Consider the following 21,347-nt stretch of genomic DNA (forward strand, 5'->3'; position numbering starts at 1 on the left):
GACAGATTTAAAAATTACCTATCAACAAAACCAGGCTTACCAAAGATAATTTTAAACTATTTTCATTTTGACTCTCCCCTCCTAACTACTTGTTTTTCATTTCTAAGGTTTGAAAGCTCACAACCTTGACATTTTGAGCATCAAAGAGTCATCCCTATAAAGCTTATCTCATGCCCAAACTGAAAAGGCGAAAGAAGGTAGGAAGAGCCAGGAAAAAAAAAAAAAAAAAAGGGAGCACCAGAAATAGTGGTGCATGCTTTTAATCTCAGCACACAGGAGGCAGAGGTAGAAGGGTCAAGCTGTGAGTTCAAAGCCAGCCTGGGACTACACAGTGGGGGAAAAAAAAAAAAAAACACTTGGAAAAAAGCCCAATATATATTAGTGTATAAAACCCAAGACATTTAGAGAGTAGAGTGAGATTTGGAGGAACCAGCCCCATACCTTGTAATCACTTTATTTTATTTCTCCTTTCTATACTTTTCTAAATTGAGGAAAGTTAAACTTTAAATTTTTTAGAATTTATTTATTTGAGAGAGAAAGAGGCAGATACACAGAGAGAATGGGCCTTTAGCCACCACAAACAAACTCCAGATGCATGTGCCACCTTGTACATCTGGCTTACATGGGCCCTGGGGAATCAAACCTGGGTCCTTTGGCTTTGCAGGCAGGCAAGTACCTTGACCATTAAGCCATCTCTCCAGCCCAAAATTACACTATAGAAGAATAAACTTAAATATAAGTTAAATGAAGGAAATAAGCAAATGTTAATGAAACAATGTGAGAAAACAAAAACTAAAACATTTTAAGTCACTATGTTGTAACTCAAATAACTAAAAGGCTAATATATGAAAAGGAACTGGATTTACTCCTTGATGGTGCAACTACAGGGAAAGTCGGTGGATCACATACATCCAATGAGGGGAACAAGAAGACATAAGGCAGAAGTGGAGACTAGCTGGGAAGAAATGGTTCATTAGGAGGGGAATGAGGAGGAGGGACAAGAAGGTAATGGGAGTAGATTATAATCAATTTTTAAAAATATTTTATCTATTGATTTGCAATCACAGAAAGAGAAAGAGAACGTATGTACCAGGCCACTATTATATTAACGTATGTACCAGGCCACTAGACACTACAAACAAATTCCAGATGCATGCACCATTTGGTGCAACTGGTTTACGTGGGTACTCGGGAATTGAACCCAGGTCGTTAGGCTTTGCATGCAAGCACCTTAACCATTGAGCCATCTCATCCATACTCACTATCTGCATCTTTCTCTTTGTCTCAAGTAGATAAACAAATGAATATATAAACAAATTTTTGAAAAGAACAACTACTTTTTAAAAAAAAATTCATTTCTGGGCTGGAGAGATAGCTTAGCAGCTAAGCACTTGCCTGTGAAGCCTAAGGACCCCGGTTCAAGACTTGTTTTCCCAGGACCCACATTAGACAGATGCACAAGGGGGCGCATGCATCTGGAGTTCATCTGCAGTGGCTGGAGGCCCTGGTACACCCATTATCTCTCTCTAACCCACCCCCTCTCTGCCTCTATTGCTCTCAAATAAATAAATAAAAATAAACCAAACAGATGAGATTAAAAAAAAGAATTTCATTTCTGTAAGTTTTCTTTTGGACGGGGGGATTTTTGAGGTAGGGTCTCACTCTAGCTCAGGCTGACCTGGAGTTCATTATGTATTCTCAGGGTGGCCTCAAACTCATGATGGTCCTCTTACCTCTGTCTCCTGAGTGCTAGACCACCATGACCAGCTTTGAAATCAATTTAAAAAAAAAAAATTTTTATTTATTTGAGAGAGGAAGAGAGGAACTCCAGATGCATGCGCCCCCTTGTGCATCTGGCTTATGTGGGTCCTGGAGAGTCAAACTGGGGTGCTTTGGCTTTGCAGGCAAACGCCTTAACCACTAAGCCATCTCTCCAGCCCTGAATTCAATTTTTAAAATATTTTGTTTTTAGTTTTGTTTATTTATGAGAGAGAGAGAGAGAGAGAAAGAGACAAGAGAATGGGGCACACCAGGGCCTCTAGCCACTGCAAACTAACTCCAGATGCATGTGCCACTTTGTGCATCTGGCTTTATCTGTGTTCAAGGGAGTTTGAACCTGGGTCTTTAGGCTTCACAGGCAAGTGCCTTAACCATTAGGCCATCTCTCTAGCCCCAAATGTTTTTTTTTAAAGAAAACTAATTATGGCCTCTAATTTCTAAAACTGTACCATTTATAAAGAGTGACTCTTCCTCAGAGAAATAGTATTGATGTTATGCTCAACTCCTCCCACTTGTGTGGCAAGTGCTTCACTGCAGGAACCACCTTCCCAGTCCGAAGTCTGCCTTATCAAATACATACCTGTACTTGGAGTAGAGGCTCTAATCTGCCCAGGCTTGTCCACAATAACGTAAGGACTGCTCATCACAGAGCTGGTAGGGCCTTGCTTCACATGGACTGGGGTGGAAGTTGGGGTGCGAGGCAGTGGTGATGGACTTGGAGTTGATATTGGGGAACCTTTATTAATTAAGAGAAACAATGTATATGTAAAATCTATCTCAAGATGCCAAAGCTATTAATAGTTCATTTAACAAAAACATGAACTGTGACAAGACAAGGGACAATCCAATCTTAGTGAAATTTTCTACTATGGTTAGAGACTCAAAACAACCAAAACAATTCTAACATCCAGTCAACTTTCTATCCAGCATGTCCCAACCCATCTTCAGTATACCTGAGACAATCTTGCAGCTCATAGTGATGGGCTGGAAGGATTTCCCAGGAGACTCGGGGTTAGGCACCTGACTTTGTGGCACAATTTTGCAGCTTGATGCTATTGGCTGGAAAGCAGAATTGCCATGTGAACAAAAAGTAACTCTCTGGGCTGTCGTCGCTTTAGTAGGGGTTCTTTCCAATGAAGACGGTAAGGAATATAATGTGGTGTTTCTCTCAGCTTCAGTGTTGGTTGGGAATCCTGTTTGAAATGTAAGAGGCAAATGATTATAAAACAATCATTATGAAAAAAACTTTACCATATATTATTCCATATTATTTTAATACCCAAAATTAATAAAACTGATTACACCTTCGTAGCTTTTTTGGTTGTAAGTAAATATTCTGCTTCCAATTCTACTTAGGTAAAACATTTCTTTTAGGAATGCTAAGGTTAATCTTCATTGCCAATTAGACTGGATTTTCAGTAGAGACACACTCCCATTTCTCTGCCACTTGACTGGCACCACAGACCAAGCTGTGACCATGCTATGCTGTCTTTGCCATGATGGACCACAGTCCTCAAACACGAGCCAGAATATACCCTTAGACCCTTAAGATGCTTTTTGTCAGCTATTTGGCCATAGTGACAAGGGAAGTAAAACAAAGAAACCAAAAGACATAATAAGTATAAGCCTGTAATATAAAAAGAATATAGATCATTGTGTTCTTTTTAAATATATGCATTAAAAACTAGAAAACAGGAAAAATTAAAAAGAAAGCATTCAATGAATCTAATGATTATCTACTAAATGATTATAAAGAGAAAATGATAAAGTGAGCTTTCATACAGAAACTAAAATGTTATCATACCATTCAGAATGATTTCATGTTTATATTTTTTTATGTATTTGAGCAAGAGAGAAAGTGTGTGTGGGGGAGAGAGAGAGAGAGAGAGAGAGAGAAAGAGAGAATGGGCACAACAGGGCCTCTAGCCACTGCAAAGGAACCCAGATACATGTGTTTTCTTGTGCATCTATCTGGCTTTACATGGGTACTGGGGACCTAAACCTGGGTTCTCTTCCTTTGCTGGCAAGTGCCTTAACCACTAAGCCATCTCTCCAGCCCTGATCTCATGTGTTTAAATATATGAACACTTACATAAGCATTTGGACACTTACATTCTCATTAAATGAAAAAATGCCAAGGGCAAAATACTGTTGTTGATGTTGAACATTTTTTTTATTTCAGATTAGTTAATATTCCAATCTCTTATTCACACAGTAAGATGAGCCAAAATCTTCAGCAAAGGAAAAATATCCAATGTTTTTAGTGACTTTTCCATTTTATAAAATGGCAAAGCTTATGGAAAATAAACTATATTTACAAGAAGAACAGGAAGTTTGGCTATTTTATGCTAGAATTGTAGGCTAGCGGTAGCATGCCTACTTATGACAACAGTATTTTCTACATACTTGACGTTGCTGAAAGGAGGACGCCAGTATGTTGAGTAAATGAAGAGGACATGCCACAGAGAATGGCTTCATCAGAGGAAGGTGCTGCATTACCTTTCTCCACACAGGTATCGGATGCTGGCTCGAGGGACTGCTTTATTGGTGAAGAAGCTTTCACTGGGGCTGGAGTGGTCAAAGGCAAAGGTGGAGGGGCATCTGAGATGTCTGACTCAGAAGACTGAGGACAAAGGTAGTCTTCTCCAAGCGAATGCCGATGGAGTTCAACATCCACAACCTACACAATTGGGCAAAAGTAGGTTTATGAGTCCATCATGTCATAGGAAGCTCAAGTCCCAGAATGTGTTACTTTAAGAGTTGTGAAAGGTGGAGCTGGAGAGATGGCTTAGCAGTTAAGTGCTTGCCTGTGAAGTCTAAAGACCCCGGTTCGAGGGGGCGCACGCGCCTGGAGTTTGTTTGCAGTGGCTGGAAGCCCTGGCGCACTCATTCTCTCTCTCCCTCTCTCTCTCTCTGTCACTCTCAAATAAATAAATAAATAAATATTTAAAAAAAGAGAGTTGTGAAGGGGCTGGAGAGATGACTTTGCGGTTAAGCACTTGCCAGTGAAGCCTAAGGACCCCAGTTCGAGGCTCAATTCCCCAGGACCAACATTAACCAGTTATACAAGGGGGTGCACGCATCTGGAGTTCGTTTGCAGCGGCTGGAGGCCCTGGTGCGCCCATTCTCTCTTTCTCTCTGCCTCTTTCTCTCTCTGTTGGTCTCAAATAATTAAAAAAAAACAAACAAAAAGAGTTATAATGAACTGGGCATGGTGGCACTCCTAGCACTCAGGAGGCAGAGGTAGGAGGACTGCCCTGAGTCCAAGGCCACCCTGAGACTACACAGTGAGTTCCAGGTCAGCATGTGCTAGTAAGACCCTACCTTGATAAGCCAAAAAAAAAAAAAAAAAAAAAAATTGCTGGAGAGATGGCATAGCAGTTAAGGTGCTTGCCTGCAAAGCCAAAGGACCTTAGATCAAAAGTACCCACATAAGCCAAATGCACAAGGTGGCACATGCATCTGGAATTCGTTTGCAGTGGCTGGAAGTCCTGGCACACCCATTCTCTCTCTCTCTGCCTCTTTCCATCTTTCAAATAAATAAAAATAAAATATTTTAAAAAAGAGCTGTGACAATGATTTCTGACCACACTTCAAGGGCACTTTCAATCTCAAGAACTGAAGGATTTTACTGAAATGCAAGTATTTTGGTTAACACCTGGATACCTCAGTGAGATGTCTTTCCATGGCTTGTTTCTACATAGAACACATTCCTCCATGGCTGTCTTTCTTATAAGCAGCTCTCAGATGTCACCTTCTCAGAAAGACTTTTCCCAACCACCTTGGCTTATTAAACTTCCTTGTTCACCAGGTAGGCTTTTCTTCATAGCACTTGTTTGTAGCTAAATTATTGTATTTGCTTTTGGGTTTATCATCCTTACTCTCAAAGCCAATGGTAATACAATTCCTTGAGAGTAAAAGCTATTTTACTGATCTCTGTACTCCCATTACCTGGACCAGGGCATAGCATATAAACTGTTACATAACGAGTATCTTCTGATATAATGGAGGCCATTTCTCTAGACAGTGTTAAGATTTAGCTAGCTGTAGATGTAATATCATAATTACAAAAAGCAAGGAGTGGGGCTGGAGAGATGGCTTAGTGCTTAAGGCGCCTGCCTGCAAAGTCAAAGGAACTTGGTTTGACTCCCCAGGACCCACATAAGCCAGATGCACAAGGAGGCACATCACATGTGTCTGGAGTTCGATGACGGTGGTTGGAAGCCCTGGTGTGCGCATTCTCTTCCTCCCTCCCCTCTCCCCCTCTCTCAAATAATAAATAAAAATTAAAAAGTAGCCGGGCGTGGTGGCACACACCTTTAATCCCAGCACTCGGGAGGCAGAGGTAGGAGGATCACCGTGAGTTCGAGGCCACCCTGAGACTACATAGTGAATTCCAGGTCAGCCTGAGCCAGAGTGAGACTCTACCTTGAAAAACCAAAAAAAAAAAAAACCAAAAAAAAAAAAAAAAAAAAGTAAAAAATAAAAAATAAAAGGAAGGAGCGTAGAGAACAGAGTTGAAGGCCTCATACTTCCTGATCTTGAAACTTATTAAAAAGCTATAGTTGAGCTGAAGGGATGGCTTAGCCATTAAGGTGTTTGCCTGAAAAACCCAAGGACCCAGGTTCGATTCCCCAGGAAACACATTAGCCAGATGCACAAGGGGGCACACGTGTCTGGAGGCCCTGGCGCACCCCTTCTCTCTCTCCCCCTCTTTCTCTGTCAAAAAAAAATAAAATAAAATATTTTTTAAAAAGCTATAGTTATCAACTAGTGTGTGCAGCATAACTCAGTTGACAGAGTGCTTACCTAGCATGCATGAGGCCCTGGGTACCACAGAAACAAGGTGTGGGGGGGTGCAGGTCTATAATTCCAACACTCAGGAGGTGAAGGAAGGAGAATCAGAAGTTCAAGGTCATCCTTAGCTACAAAGTAAGTTCAAGGATAGCCTGGGTTAAAGATCTTGTCTCAAAATAATTTGGGGGGGGGGGATGGAGAGTTGGCTTAGCAGTTAAGCACTTGCCTGTGAAGGCTAAGGACCCTGGTTCTAGACTCGATTCCCCAAAACCCACGTTAAGCCAAATGCACAAGGTGGCACATGCATCTGGAGTTCATCTGAAGTTGTTGGAGGCCCTGATGCGCCCATTCTGTCTCTCTCCCTTTTTCTCTATCTCTGTCTGTCTCTCTCAAATAAATAAAAATAAAAAGCTTAAAAAATATTTTTTTCAAATCAAATTAAATAGTATTTGCTAGAATAAAGATATACATAGCCAAACAGAAAAAAGCCTCATATGTAAGACCAAATGATTTGCAAAACTGTCAAGATCATTGAGTCACGAAAAGGGCAGTATTTAAAAAAAAATTTTTTTTAGGGCTGGAGAGCTGGCTTAGCGGTCAAGGCGTTTGCCTGCAAAACCAAAGGACCTTGGTTCGATTTCCCAGGACCTACGTAAGCCAGATATACAGGTGGCACAATTGTCTGGAGTTTGTTTGCAGTGGCTGAAGGCCCTGGCGTGCCCATTCTCTCTCTCTCTCCTCTCTGCCTGTGTTTCCTTCTTCCCCTCTCTTGCTGTCTCAAATAAAAATAAGCATTTAAAAATTTTAAAAATAATTATTTGACACAGAAAGAGGGAGAGAAAGAAGAATGGGTGAGCCAGGGCCTCCAGCCACACTGCACATGAACTTCAGATGCACTTCAGATGCCTGTACCCCCTTGTGCATCTGGCTAATGTGGGTCCTAGGGAATCAAACCTGGGTCCTTTGGTTTTGTAGGCAAATGCCTTAACTGCTAAGCCATCCCCCCAGCCTAAAATACTTTATTTATGTATCTATTTGCACAGAGAGACAAAGACAGAGATAGACACAGAATGTCAGTGTGCCAGGGCCTCTGGCTACGGCAACCAACTCCAGATGCATGTGCTGCTTTATGCATCTGGCTTTACGAACCCAGGTTGTTAGACTTTATAAGCAAGGACCTTAATGCTGAGCCATTTCTCGGCTCTTTTTTTCCCCCTACTTAAAAATAAAGATCAGCTGGGCATTGTGACACATGCCTTTAATCCCAGCACTTGGGAGACAGAGAGGTAGGAAGACTGCTGTGAGTTCAAGACCACCCTGAGACTACAGAGTGAATTCCAGGTCAGCCTGGAGCGAGACCCCACCTGGGAGAACCCCACCCCTGTAAGTAAAAGATCAGCTGGGAATGGTGATATATGCCTACAATCCTAGGACTCAGGGCACTAAGGTAGGTAGAAGAATCACAAGTTTGAGGCCAGCATGGGTTAGAGAATAAGAGCCTTTCAGGAAAGGAAAAAGGAAAGGAAAAAGGAAAGGAAAGGAAAGGAAAGGAAAAAGGAAAGGAAAGGAAAAAGGAAAGGAAAAAGGAAAGGAAAGGAAAGGAAAGGAAAAAGGAAAGGAAAAAGGAAAGGAAAGGAAAGGAAAGGAAAGGAAAGGAAAGGAAAGGAAAGGAAAAAGGAAAGGAAAGGAAAAAGGAAAGGAAAGGAAAGGAAAGGAAAGAAGGAGAGGAAAGAAGGAGAGGAGAGGAGAGGAGAGGAGAGGAGAGGAGAGGAGAGGGAAAGGGAAAGGGAAAGGGAAAGGGAGAGGGAAAGGGAAAAGGAAAAGGAAAAGGAAAGGAAAGGAAAGAAAGAGAGGGCTGGAGAGATGGCTTAGCAGTTAAGGCATTTGCCTACAAAGCCAAAGGATGCTGGTTCAATGTTCCAGGACCCATGTAAGCCAGATGAGCAAGGAGGCACATGAGTCTGGAGTTCTTCTGAAGTGGCTACAGGAGTTGGTATGCTCATCCTCTCCCTCTCTCTCTATTAAACAAATAATATATATATAAAAAGAAAACCAGGAAGGAAAAGAAATGTTTATCCTGCCACCCGCCCCCCCATAACACCCACATAATACTGAAGGAAAATACCTACCGTCTCCGCACCAAGGGTCTGCAAGCCAGTGTAAGTTCTATCCAGCTATTGAAAGACAAAGGGTAAGTGTTAAAACTTCACTCTGCTTACTTATGCATCTTATTATAATCTTACTACAAGTTCTCATGCTATGGGATCTGCTTTCCATACTGTAAACTATCAATTCATCACCTCAATAACATGCCACAATTTTCTGGGGGAAAGTCTGACTAAAGCTGAAAGTATCCAAAGATACCTACTGATAAGTACTTCTTAAAAATCTAATTCTAAGGATAATCTAAAAATAAAGCACTGCACAAAATATATTTATTACAACATTATCTATAACCATAAGTCAGTAAAGGAAGCCTCAATAAATCATAAGCCATTAATTTGTAGGATATTATACAATCACTGAGATGAGTATACAAAAACTGTAAAAATATTTTAAGTAACAGGTTATCAAAATGCACACATGGGCTGGACAGATGACTTAGCAGTCAAGGCACTTGCCTGAAAAGCTTAAGGACCCATGTTCAATTCCCCAGTACCCACGTAAGACAGAAGCACAAGGTGGTGCATGCATCTGGAGTTTGTTTGCAGAGGCTAGAGGCCCTGGTGTGCCAATGTCAATCTCTACCGGCCTCTTTCTCTCTTAAATAAAAAGTATTTTTAAAAATGCAGACATACTGGAAAGAATTATACTAAGTGAGGTACCCCAGGCCCAGAAAGCCAAGCGCCACATGTTCTCTCTCATATGTGGATCCTATCTACAGATGATTGGGCTTCTGTGTGAGAAGGAAAATACTTAGTAGCAGAGGCCAGTAAGTTAAAAAGGAGATATAAAGGCAAGAGAAAGGAAGGGAGGAGGGTACTTAATAGGTTGATATTGTATATATGTAAGTACAATGATTGAGATGGGGAGGTAATATGATGGAGAATTTCAAACGGGAAAGTGTGAGAGGGGAGGAAGGGAATTACCATGGGCCTTTTTTTATGATCGTGGAAAATGTTAATAAAAATTTAAAAAAAGAAAAAAAAATAGGAAAAAAATGCAGACATAATGTCAAGACACAATTACATACTTATGATACAATTACTAACCACTTCTGAAAGGAATCAAAATTTAGACGTAACAGGTAACACTAATACATTAAATATAGTAACATCATGAACAAGTTATTTTTGTGGAAGTGTTAACAGTTAAGGCTAAAAGAGGCTAAAGTCTTATCTTTGCATTTCAATGTATATCCCACCATAAAAAAAGAATTTGAAAGCCAGGTATGGTGGCGCATGCCTTTAATCCCAGCACTGGGCAGGGGGCAGGGGGCAGGGGGCAGGGGGCAGGGGGCAGAGGCAGAAGGATCACTGTGAGTTTGAGGTCACCCTGAGACTACATAATGAATTCCAGGTCAGCCTGAGCTAGAGTGAAACCCTACCTCGAATAACCAAAAAAAAAAAAAAAAAAAAAAAAAAAAAAAAAGAATTTGACATCTTATCAATAGATCAGTGCTTACTGCTGCATAATAAAACTAAAAGGAAAAACATGATTAAGATGGGTGGAAAGGAAAAACAAAAAAAGACAAAGGGGAAAAAATGAAGCCAGGGCTGGAAAGATGGCTTAGCCACTAAAGCACTTGTCTATGAAGTCAAAGGATCCAGGTTCAATTCCCCAGCACCTATATAAGCCAGATGCACAAGTAGGCACATTTGTCTGCAATGGCTAGAGGCCCTGGCACGCCCATTCTATCTCCCTCTGTCTCACTCTCTCGAATAAATAAATGAAATATAGTAATAATAATAATAATATCTTATTTATTTATTTTGAAGGGTAATAGTGAGTGGCCATGTAGGGCCTGCAAACGAACTATGAATACACGCACCAACTTGTACATATGGCTTTACATGGGTACTAGGCAATCGAACTAGGGTTGTTAGTCTTTGCAGGCAAGCACTTTAATCACTGAGCCATCTCTCCAACCCTGTTTCTTAAAAAAAAAAAAAAGTTTATTGAGCCAGGCGTGGTGGCACATGACTTTAATCTTAGTACTTGGAAGGCAGAGGTAGGAGGATTGCCATGAGTTCAAGGCCACCCTTAAAACACACAGTGAATTCCAGGTCAGCCTGTGTTACAGTGAGACCCTACTTCAAAAAAAATTTTTTTTTTAAATATATATTTATTAGAGAGGCAAATGGAGAATGAGCTGGAGGTGGTGGCATACGCCTTTAATCCCAGCACTTGAGAGACAGAGGTAGGAGGATCACTGTGAGTTCGAGGCCACCCTGAGATTACATAGTAAATTCCAGGTCAGCCTGAGCTACAGTGAAACCCTACCTCGAAAAACCAAAGTGTGAGTGAGTGAGTGTGACAGAAAGAGAGAGAATGGGTGTGCCAGGGCCTCCAGACACTGGAAATGAACTCCAGATGCGTGCGCCACCTTGTGCATCTGGCTTACTTGGGTACTGGGGAATCGAACCTGGTTCCTTAGGCTTCCCAGGCAAGCACCTTAACCTCTAAGCCCTTCCTTCCTTCCTCCTTCCCTTCCCCTCTCTTTTTTTCTTAGAGAGGCCTGTTCACCTGGTAAGCATCTTTTTATTTTTTTATTTGAGAGAGTGAGAGAGCGAGAGAGGGAGAGGGAGAGAGGGAGAGGGGAAGAAGGGGGAGAGAGGGAGGGGGAGGAGAGGGAATGAAGAGAATAGAGAAGAGAATGGACATGCCAGAGCCTCCAGCCACTGCAAAGGAACTCCAGACACATGCACTACCTTGTGCATCTGGCTTATGTGGGTCCTGAGGAAATGAACCGAGGTTCTTTGGCTTTACAGGCAAATGCCTTACTGCTAAGCCATCTCTCCAGTCCTATTTCCTGATATAAGATCTCTCACTGAACCTGAAACTACCCATTCAGCTAGCCAGCTTACCCTGGGGATTGAGGGATCCAATTGTCAACACCTCCTAAGCACCAGGCTTACAGGCATGCAACACCACACTGATATTGAGTACTGGGGATCGACGTTCAGGTCCTCATGGTGTCAGGATGGCCAAGTGGTCTAAGGCACCAAACTCAAGTTCCTCTCCAGGTCCTCATATTTATAAGCAAGCACTCTATACACTAAACCATCTCCTTAGCCCCCTAGTTCCACTTCTAAAGAATGTACATTCTGCTATACAGCAGCTGCCTTGTCAGCCTTCAGAGGACAAAGCAGGGGCACAGCGATATGCGTCATACACTCACAAGATCTTTCCAAGAGGTCCTGGGCCATCTCCCTCAGAAGACCCCATATTACCACTTGGAATAGTTTGTAAAAAGAGACAGCATTTGTCAACAATACCTTCAGGTTATGTATGATATCTATCCGCTTATTCTGGCTGTCCTTGAAGTGAACTTGAACTCTCACAGGAAACTCACCCCAACCTCTTCTAGTCAGATGAAAAGGAGGTTCTCTAGGAAAAAGCAGATATTTTACACATTCACCCATGTCCATATTAATTCTTTTAAAAAATGTTTTCCAAAAACTGGGCATGCTTGTGCACGCCTTTAATCCCAGCACTTGGAAGGCAGAGGTAGGAGGATCACTGTGAGTTCGAGGCCAGCCTGAGACTACATAGTGAATTCCAGGTCAGCCTGGGCTAGAGTGAGACCTGACCTCAAAAAAACAAAAAGTTATCCTGTAATCGATAAATTAGAAATTCACAGCCTTTTGAGAATCTCTTAAGGTTTCCTCTTGTAACACTAAATCAACATGTTCAATTCACAAAAATGCTAAATAATAAAATTTTAACTCAAATTTCAATTACTGAATGCTTAGAGCAATGAGGTTCCGAGCTTATAATCCAAAGTCATTTTGAAAGATGATAAATGCCATGCTGCAGAATCAGAAGCATTGATTGGCACCTGACAGGCACAACCCAAAATATATCATGATAAGCTGGGTGTGGTGGTGCACGCCTTTAATCCCAGCACTTGGGAGGCAGAAGTAGGAGGATCGCCATGAGTTCGAGGCCACCCTGAGACTACATAGTGAATTCCAGGTCAGCCTGGGCTAGAGTGAGACCCTACCTCGAAAAACCAATAATAATAATAATAACAATAATAATAAAAATCATGATAGGGCTGGAGAGATGGCTCAGCCGTTAAGGCGCCTGCCTGAGAAGCCTAAGGACCCGGGTTCAATTCTCCAGGTCCTATGTAAACCAGATGCACAAGGTGGCGCAAGTGTCTGGAGTTCATTTGCAGTGACTAGAGGCCCTACTGCACTATTCTCTCTCCCTCTCTCAAATTAAAAATTAAAAACTAGCCGGGCATGGTGGCGCACGCCTTTAATCCCAGCACTCGGGAGGCAGAGGTAGGAGGATCGCCATGAGTTCGAGGCCACCTGAGACTACAGAGTTAATTCCAGGTCAGCCTGGACCAGAGTGAGACCCTACCTCGAAAAACCAAAAAATAAACAAAAAAATAAATAAATAAAAATTAAAATAGGGCTGGGGAAATAAATGGCTTAGTGGTTTAGACATTTGCCTGCAAAGTCTAAGGACTCTGGTTTGATTCCCCAGGACCCACATAAGCCAAATGTACAAGGGGGTGCACGCATCTGGAGTTCATCTTCAGTGGCTGGAGACCCTGGCACACCCATTCTCTTTCTTCCTGTCTTTCTCTCTCAAATAAACAAAATGACTTACAAAATAAGATAAAAATAAATAGGGCTAGAGAAATGGCTTAGTGGTTAAGGTGCTTGCCTGCAAAGACAAAGGACCCCGGTTCAATTCCCCAGGACCCACTTAAGCCAGATACACAGGGTGGCACATACACCTGGAATTTATTTGCAGTGGCTAGAGGCCCTGGGACACCCATTCTCTCTCCCCCCTTCAAATAAATAAATAAAATATTTTTAAAAAAATCATGATAATGTCTAAGCTTAACATGATAATTTGAAACAATCTGCTAAGAGAACTTAGAGAGGCATGAGTCTATATAGGCGGAGCATTTTATGGATATAGGAGCATGCATTTGAATGCTAATGAGGCTAAGACACTGTCAGCCATAGCATAATTTGTAAAAAGAGAAAAAGGAGAACCTAATGCAACAAGGTTGGCAAACCACTACTACTGAGATAGGAATGAGAGTTTATTATACTCTTCACGTGTGTGTGTGTAATTTACACAATAACAATTCAGAAATTTATCTGAGAGGACTTTAAGTATTCAAACCATTTAATCTAAGTTAGAGGGTAAGAAAGAGAATGTATTAAAGTTGATAACATTTATGAATTTCTGGCTTAGAAACTGAGATTACAGGGGAAAAGGCAGTTCTACTGGGATGTGCTTTTGGAAAACTGAGATGAATTCAGTTAAGGGCAGAGTTTAAGAACACAAACTGAGAGGAGTCTTAACAGATTTGAATTAACAAGCAAAGAAAAGAGATGCTGGGAGCACCCAAGACAGTAAAAACTCTGAGCAGAACCACCTGGAAAACAGGGAAATTAACAATCACATTAACTGAGACTAGTCCTCTAAATACCAGCCAGAGCAGCGGCACCTTAACAAGCTGTTAACTGTTCTGCAGGCCAACCTGCAGCAAAACAAGCGATCCTTCTTCCCACAGTGGGACAGTGTTTGCAAAGACCAGCAGAATGTTTGATGAGCACACAGGCTGAGTATACATAAACATGTAGCTTCCTGAATCTGGTTTGTCTCTGTTCTATATCTTTTGAGCCTGTTCTGGTTTAATACTAGTTTGCAAGGATTTTCCTGCAGACTTACAGTCATATAAATAGGAGCTTGGTTAAGGCTGTGGGGTGGGGTTGCCAACATTGGGGAAATATAACCATCTATAGACGCCCACCAAACCATAAGCAATACCTAAGAAACTCATTTCACTCATCAGGATGGATAAGTCATTTCCTGGGTTGTTGGCACCATCCCAGCGGCAGATGTTAATTTTACATCTCTCCAGAAAAGTCATGTAACACAATGTAAACCAGAGAGGAAAAAAAATCTGAAAACGAGCACTCCAAATGAATGAAGCCATTTAAACACTAGTTCAGATAAGAAAAATAACTTGGGGTAGGAATGTAGAATTTAGAGTCTGAAAAGTAATCCAAGATCAAAGATACTCTGGAGCCAAGAAGCATAGAGGACATGAGAAAAGAAATTCTCTGGATAGAAGGCATGATTATTTATGGGGCAGGAGAAATGGGATGGCTCAGTAACTAAAGGTGCTTCTTTGTTTGCAAAGTCTGCTGGCCAAGACTCAATTCCCCAGCACCTATGTAAATAAAGCCAAATGCACAAAATGGCATGTTTCTGAAGTTCAACTGCAGTGGCAAGAGGCCCTGGCACACCCACACTCTCTCTCTTACCCCTCTTAAATAAATACCTTAAAAAAGAAAGTTTGATTATTTAATTTCCACGAAGAGGATAGTCTAAATTCATTTTCCAATATGTCTCAAATACACTGTTTCTGATTTCTTTCACAATGGATTTGATATGTTCTTAATTCATATATATATATATAGACTCATCTTAAGAAGATAGGACGAACTATGGCCAGAAAGACAAATACCAGCACAAAGCCAGAAAAAAAAAAAACAATACTTACACAGGAACTTCCTCTGTAATCCTTTCTTAGAATACAAAAGAGAGAGGGGGGGGGGGGAGGGAGGGAGGAGGGAGGGAGGGAGGGAGGGAGGGGGCTGGAGAGATGGCTTAGCAGTTAAGGCATTTGCCCATGAAGCTGAAGGACCCAGGTTTGATTCCCTAGTATCCACGTAAGCCAGATGCACAAGGTGATGCACGCATCTGGAGTTCATGTGCAGTGACTAGAGGCCCTGGTGCATCCATTCTCTCACTCTGTCTCAAATAAATAAATAAATATATACATACATACATATGAATGAAGGCCAGGTGTGGTGGCACACACCTTTAATCCCAGTACTTGGGAGGCAGAGGTAGGAGGAATGCCATGAGTTCAAGGACACCCTGAGACTACACAGTGAATTCCAGGTCAGCCTGGGCTAGAGTGAGACCCTAACTCAAAACAACAAAAAAAGGGCTGGAGAGATGGCTTAGTGGTTAACATGCTTGCCTGCAAAGCCAAAGATCCGAGGTTCAATTCCTCAGGACCCATGTAACCCAACTACACAAGGTGGTACATGTGTCTGGAGTTCATTTGCAGTGGGTGAAGGCCCTGGTGTGCCCATTCTCTCTCTGTCTATCTGCCTCTCTCTCTCTCATTCAAATAAATTAAGTTCCTCAAAAATTAAAAAAAAGAAAGAAAAAACAAGACCTGTCCGTAAAGAGGTATTATGCACAGAAATTCCATAATTCAAAAAATGTTATTTTGCTGGGTGTGGTGGCACACGCCTTTAATCCCAGCACTTGGGAGGCTTGCTGTGAGTTCAAGGCCATCCTGAGACCACATAGTGAGTTCCAGGCCAGCCTGGGATACAGTGAGACCCTACTTTGAAACAAGTTTTAAAAAAAATTAAAAAGATGCTATTTTATGAAGAAAAGAACTGCCTCTTTCCCCAGATAGATTTCTGTACTCCTCTCAGAAGGAAACAAATCCATGGCCAAGATAAAGCAAAAGCACTGGCCAGTATTTCAGAATTACTCCTAGTAATGTGGTATATGTTGGTGGTACAGTGGTGAACACAGCTGCCTTCCAGAGTTGCTTCTAGTGAAAGTCTTAGCTGAGCATGTCACATACCTGTGGTCCCAGCACTCTGGAGACTGAGGCAGGAAGACTACAGATAGCCAGTATGGGCTATCTGCTGCATGATAGTTCAAGATGTATCATTTGGAAGCTGGGCATAGTGGCACCCACCTTTAATCCCAGCACTCTGGAGGCTCAGGTAGGAGGACTGTGAGTTGAAGGCCAGTCTGGGCTACAGAGGGAGTTTCAGATCAGCCTGGGCTAGAGTGAGTCCCTGCTTTGAAACAAATACACACCATTTGGATTTGGAGTGACTCACTCTATTACTTTCGACCTTATGGGTTTTTTCTTTTTTTGTTGTTACTTTTTGGTTTTGTGGGTTTTTTTTTTTTGCAGGGGGGATACTTATATGCATACTCATGTGTCTGGGTGAATGTGTTTGTGGATTTGCATGCACGTGTGTGGAGGCCAGAGCTTGATCCTTGATGTCTTTGTGTATTGCTCTCTGCCTTAATTTCATGAGACAGGGTCTCACTGAACACAGAGCTCACCACTTAGGTTGGTCACACTAGTCAGCAAGTGACAGCTCTGTCTCCCCCACACTGGGTTACCGTGCTGGTGTGGCAACACTTCAGTTCCTCAGTCATACCCCATATCTCTTCCACCGAATTTCCTTGGAGATGGTCTCACTGAAATGACAGCTTTCTAATTTGGCTATACAAGTTATCTAGAAAGTCCCAGGGATCCAGCCTACCTAGCACTGAACTCATCAGTGCACACCTCTATGATTTGCAATGTACAGGGAATTGGTGCTTAGAAATTCCATTATAACCAATATATTTTACAAATTATAATTCCTGCTCTGTGAATGGATTATAAAACAAGCATTGGAGTGCATCAGAAAGTATTAAGCGTTTTTGTCTATAACAGGAGGCGTGCCAGAGGACAGTCAGATGTTCCTGTCAGGTGCCGACCACTTTTGATAGAGGGTGTCTCGTTGCTCTGGAACTCACCAAGTAGACTGGACAGCAAACCCCATCCATCTACTTTGGCTCTGCTGCCCCAGGCTGGGATTACAAGCATGAACCACTACGCCTGGCTCTACATATTAAAGGTTTTATTTATTTATTTTTGGTTTTTCGAGGTAGGGTCTCACTGTAGCCCAGGCTGACCTGGAATTCACTATGGAGTCTCAGGGTGGCCTCAAACTCACAGCAATCTTCCTACCTCTGCCTCCTGAATGCTGGGATTAAAGGCGTGCGCCACCACACCCGGCTATTAAAGGTTTTATATAATGACTTTTAATCCTTTGAGAGTAAACAGAGGCCTGGAAGCTATAAGAAGAAGAAGAAAAGGAGAAGCATCTAAGTGGAGATGATTGTAGAATAAATGATATAAAAGTAGAAGGGTAGAATACTAGGGTGGAAAGGGGATAGAGGTAGGGGGATGGAGGAGAGAAAAAGGAAGTAGGTTAACCAAAGTCTGAAAAAAGTCATACGAACACTTGTCAGCTAGTTAAAAAAAAGAACTTGAGGGCTGAAGAAACAGTTCACTTAGACAAAGCATTGTGGAATACATGCCTGGGACTGAAAACCTAGTTAAAAGCCTAGGGTGAGGGAGGTCATGAGCCCTACAGAACTAATGCCTGCTGGTGTCTGCTAAATGCATATATTATGCTCACCAAACTGTCCTATAAGCACTTTTCTTAATGTTCATACTCATGTATTACTGCTACTCTCACTTTTGGGTTAGAGAAACTTCTCTTTTCAGATGGTGGTGACCTCTGGGATGACTCAAAAGACACCATAGTGCTGAGAAGTGACAGAGGAGTGCTTAGCACTGAGACATCTCTATCACACCTTCCAAGGCTCAGGAATCATTGCGTAAGAGGTGGCAAGAAGAATTTAAGAGTCAAAGGAAGGGTAGGACGGCTTACAATGCAATCTTCCAGATATAAAATGGCCTGGTTACCATGACCTCACAGTGCCTGGTACTACTTATACAAGACCCTTATAATAGGAGGAAAAGAAAAAGATTATGAGATCAAAATAAAAGAGAGACTAATGGGGGAGGGGGGCAGATATAATGGAGGGTGGATCTGTGAAGGGAAAGTAGGAAAGAGGAAGGAATTATCATGGTTTATTGTCTATAATTAGGGAAACTGTCAATAAAAAAAACTGCCAAAAATCATACCCCCACTATACACAGGGAGCTGAGATGAGGGGATAAAAGAGAACAACCTATTATAATTAATATAAAATAAAAATTTACATTAAAAATTGTCAAAATACACTACCTACACAAGACCATCATAATAGGAGGAAAAGATCATGACATCAAAATGAAAGAGACTGATTGAGATGGGGAGGGTATATGATGGAGAATAGAGTTTCAAAGGGGAAAGTAAGGGGAGGGAGGGTATTACCATGGGATATTGTTTATAACCATGGAAATTGTTAATAAAAAGAAATTTTGAAAAGAAAAAAAATTGTCAAAATAAGCCAGGCATGGTGGCACATGCCTTCAATCCTAGCACTCAGGAGGCAGAGGTAGGAGGATTGCCATGAGTTCAAGGCCACCCTGAGACTACATAGTTAATTCCAGCTCAGCCTGGATGAGACTGAGACCTGACCTCGACCCCCCTCCAAAAAATTGTCAAAACAGCTGGGCCTGGTGGCACATGCCTTTAATCCCAGCACTCGGGAGGCAGAGGTAGGAGGATCACCATGAGTTCGAGGTCACCCTGAGACTACATAGTGAATTCCAGGTCAACCTGAGCTAGAGTGAGACCCTACCTTGAAAAATACTAAAAACTAAAAAATAAATAAATAAAAATTAACAAAATAGGCTGGGTGTGGTGGCGCACACCTTTAACCCCAGCACTTGGGAGGCAGAAGTAGGTGGATCTCCATGAGATCGAGGCCACCCTGAGACTACACAGTGAATCCCAGGTCAGCCTGGGCTAGAGTAAGACCTTACCTTGGGGAAAAAAAAAAATTGCTGGGTGTAGTGGCACACACCTTTAGTCTCACCACTCAGGAAGCTATGGTAGGAGGATCACTATGAGTTCAAGGCCAGCCTGGGGCTACAGGGTGAGTTCCAGGTCAGATTGAGCTAAAGTAAGATCTTGCCTCAAACAAATAGTTAATACACAGAATAAAATAAAATAAGGCTGGAGAGATGGCTTAGTGGTTAAGGCACTTGCCAGCAAAGCCAAACAAACGATGTTGGTTCGATTCCCCAGGACTCACATTAAGCCAGATACACAAGGTGGCGCAGGCATCTGGAGTTGGTTTGCAGTGGCTGGAAGCCCTGGCGTGCCCATTTTCTCTCTCTTCCTCTCTCTCTCACTGTGCCTGTTTCCCTCTCTAAAGTAAATAAATAAAAATAAAATAAAAATTCCCAAGGAATGTTTTGTCACTCTTCCAGCCCTTCAATGAATCTGAGCTTCTCAGGTCAAGTGCACTCACCGAACTTCCACAAGGTCATTTGGCTTATAGCTAGGATGAAGGAAGAACCAAACTTTCTTGACGAAATGATTAATGCTAGGTTCTCTACGAGACCCACGGACATATACCATCCATTTGTGAGTTGATTGGTCATTTTCTTCCCTCTTATCTGGAGGTATATACCTAGAGGAAAAAAAGAAAGACACTTGAATTCCTCTTCCTTCAAGAACCCAATAATGTGGGAGGCAGGCAAAGGTAGGAGGATTGCTGTGAGCTCGGGGCCACCCTGAGACTACATAGTGAATTCCAGGTCAGCCTGGGCTACAGTGAGACCCTACCTTGAAAAACAACAATAATAACAACAACAAAAAACACGAATAGTGAATCCCTACTTAAAATAAAACTGAAATTCAAACAATATTTATCAAGTTACCATCTACCCAAAGAGTCTGTAATTTTTGTATTTACTTGGCTCCCTCAGTTTACCTTCCACCCACCACCCTCAACCCAGTCCCTTCAGCTTCTCTAGGCAAGGAAATTGGCCCTCCATGACAATGTATGACCTACATGATTCAGTTATGTCATCAATCCTATGTGATCACTGAGTCTGAATTGCAGAACACTGTAAGGGCAACACACACACCAGATCTTAATGTAAACTATATTACCAATGCCTTTTTGGATTGCATATTAAAATGGGGCCTGGGAGATGGCTCAGCAGTTACAGGCACTCGCTTGCCAAGCCTGCCAGCCCAGGTTAATTCCCCGGATACCCATGTAAAGCTGGACACAAAAAGTGGTGCAAGGAAGGGTCCGGTATTCGTATGCAGCAGGAAGAGCACCTAGCACACGCATGCACGACACAGACTCACACAATTGCACTTGTATACACACACACACACACACACAGAAGGAACTTTTAATGGACTTGAAAACAAGCTTGTTCTTTGTCAAATGGGTGCCAGAGGTAGAAATAAGCTGTTTTTGTTCTTTGTATATCCGTGTGTGTGTGCAAATCAGAGAACATGAGATGTCCTCCTCTATTGCTCATCCATGTTATTTCCTTGAAATGGAGCTTCTCTCTGGACCCAGCTGCTGCTTTCATGGGCCCCACAGATCCTCTCTCTTCTCTGCACAGGACTGGTATTACAGGCACATCTGGCTACTCCCAGCTGTTTACACAGGTGCTAGGAAATCAAACTCAGCAAGTCTCAGGCCTCATACTTGTGTGGCAAGCACTCCTAAAGCCTGAACCATCTCCCTAACCTCCAAGCTGGCACATTTTCATTCCTGCTGTCAGGTCTCTTCATTTTCCTTCATGTTTCAGGAAGACAAGAGTTTTGGGCCCTTTTGGTGCCTAGTCACTGCTTCCAAGGATGCCTGCGTTTCTGGTTTCTGGTTCAGTCCTGGCAGTAGTAATTACCACTGGAAGCCTTTTTCATCCTTGGTGGGGCTTGTATTTATTTCAGTGAATGAGGGATTCTTAAATGCTAGTGGAAAACACAGGCTTGACCTTTGAATATTTTTTGTTTGTCTGTTTTTTGTTTTTCAGGGTAGGGTCT

General features: G+C 42.1%; 1 protein-coding gene across 7 annotated transcripts in view; it reads right to left on the minus strand.

Annotated features, from left to right (window-relative positions):
- Yeats2 (YEATS domain containing 2) overlaps window positions 1-21,347 on the minus strand; it is a 101,634-nt gene that overhangs the window by 49,600 nt on the left and 30,687 nt on the right. For all 7 annotated transcript variants that reach the window (XM_045148968.1, XM_045148965.1, XM_045148967.1 and 4 more), the window contains 6 exons: window positions 19,807-19,968; window positions 12,015-12,126; window positions 8,706-8,750; window positions 4,279-4,459; window positions 2,733-2,972; window positions 2,360-2,515 (listed from right to left, as the gene is read on the minus strand). In XM_045148968.1, coding sequence (XP_045004903.1) covers window positions 2,360-2,515; window positions 2,733-2,972; window positions 4,279-4,459; window positions 8,706-8,750; window positions 12,015-12,126; window positions 19,807-19,968 — 896 coding nt within the window. The remainder of the gene's footprint in view (window positions 1-2,359; window positions 2,516-2,732; window positions 2,973-4,278; window positions 4,460-8,705; window positions 8,751-12,014; window positions 12,127-19,806; window positions 19,969-21,347) is intronic.

Source organism: Jaculus jaculus, chromosome 5 (assembly GCF_020740685.1).
Source record: "Jaculus jaculus isolate mJacJac1 chromosome 5, mJacJac1.mat.Y.cur, whole genome shotgun sequence".
Classification (NCBI taxonomy): domain Eukaryota; kingdom Metazoa; phylum Chordata; class Mammalia; order Rodentia; family Dipodidae; genus Jaculus; species Jaculus jaculus.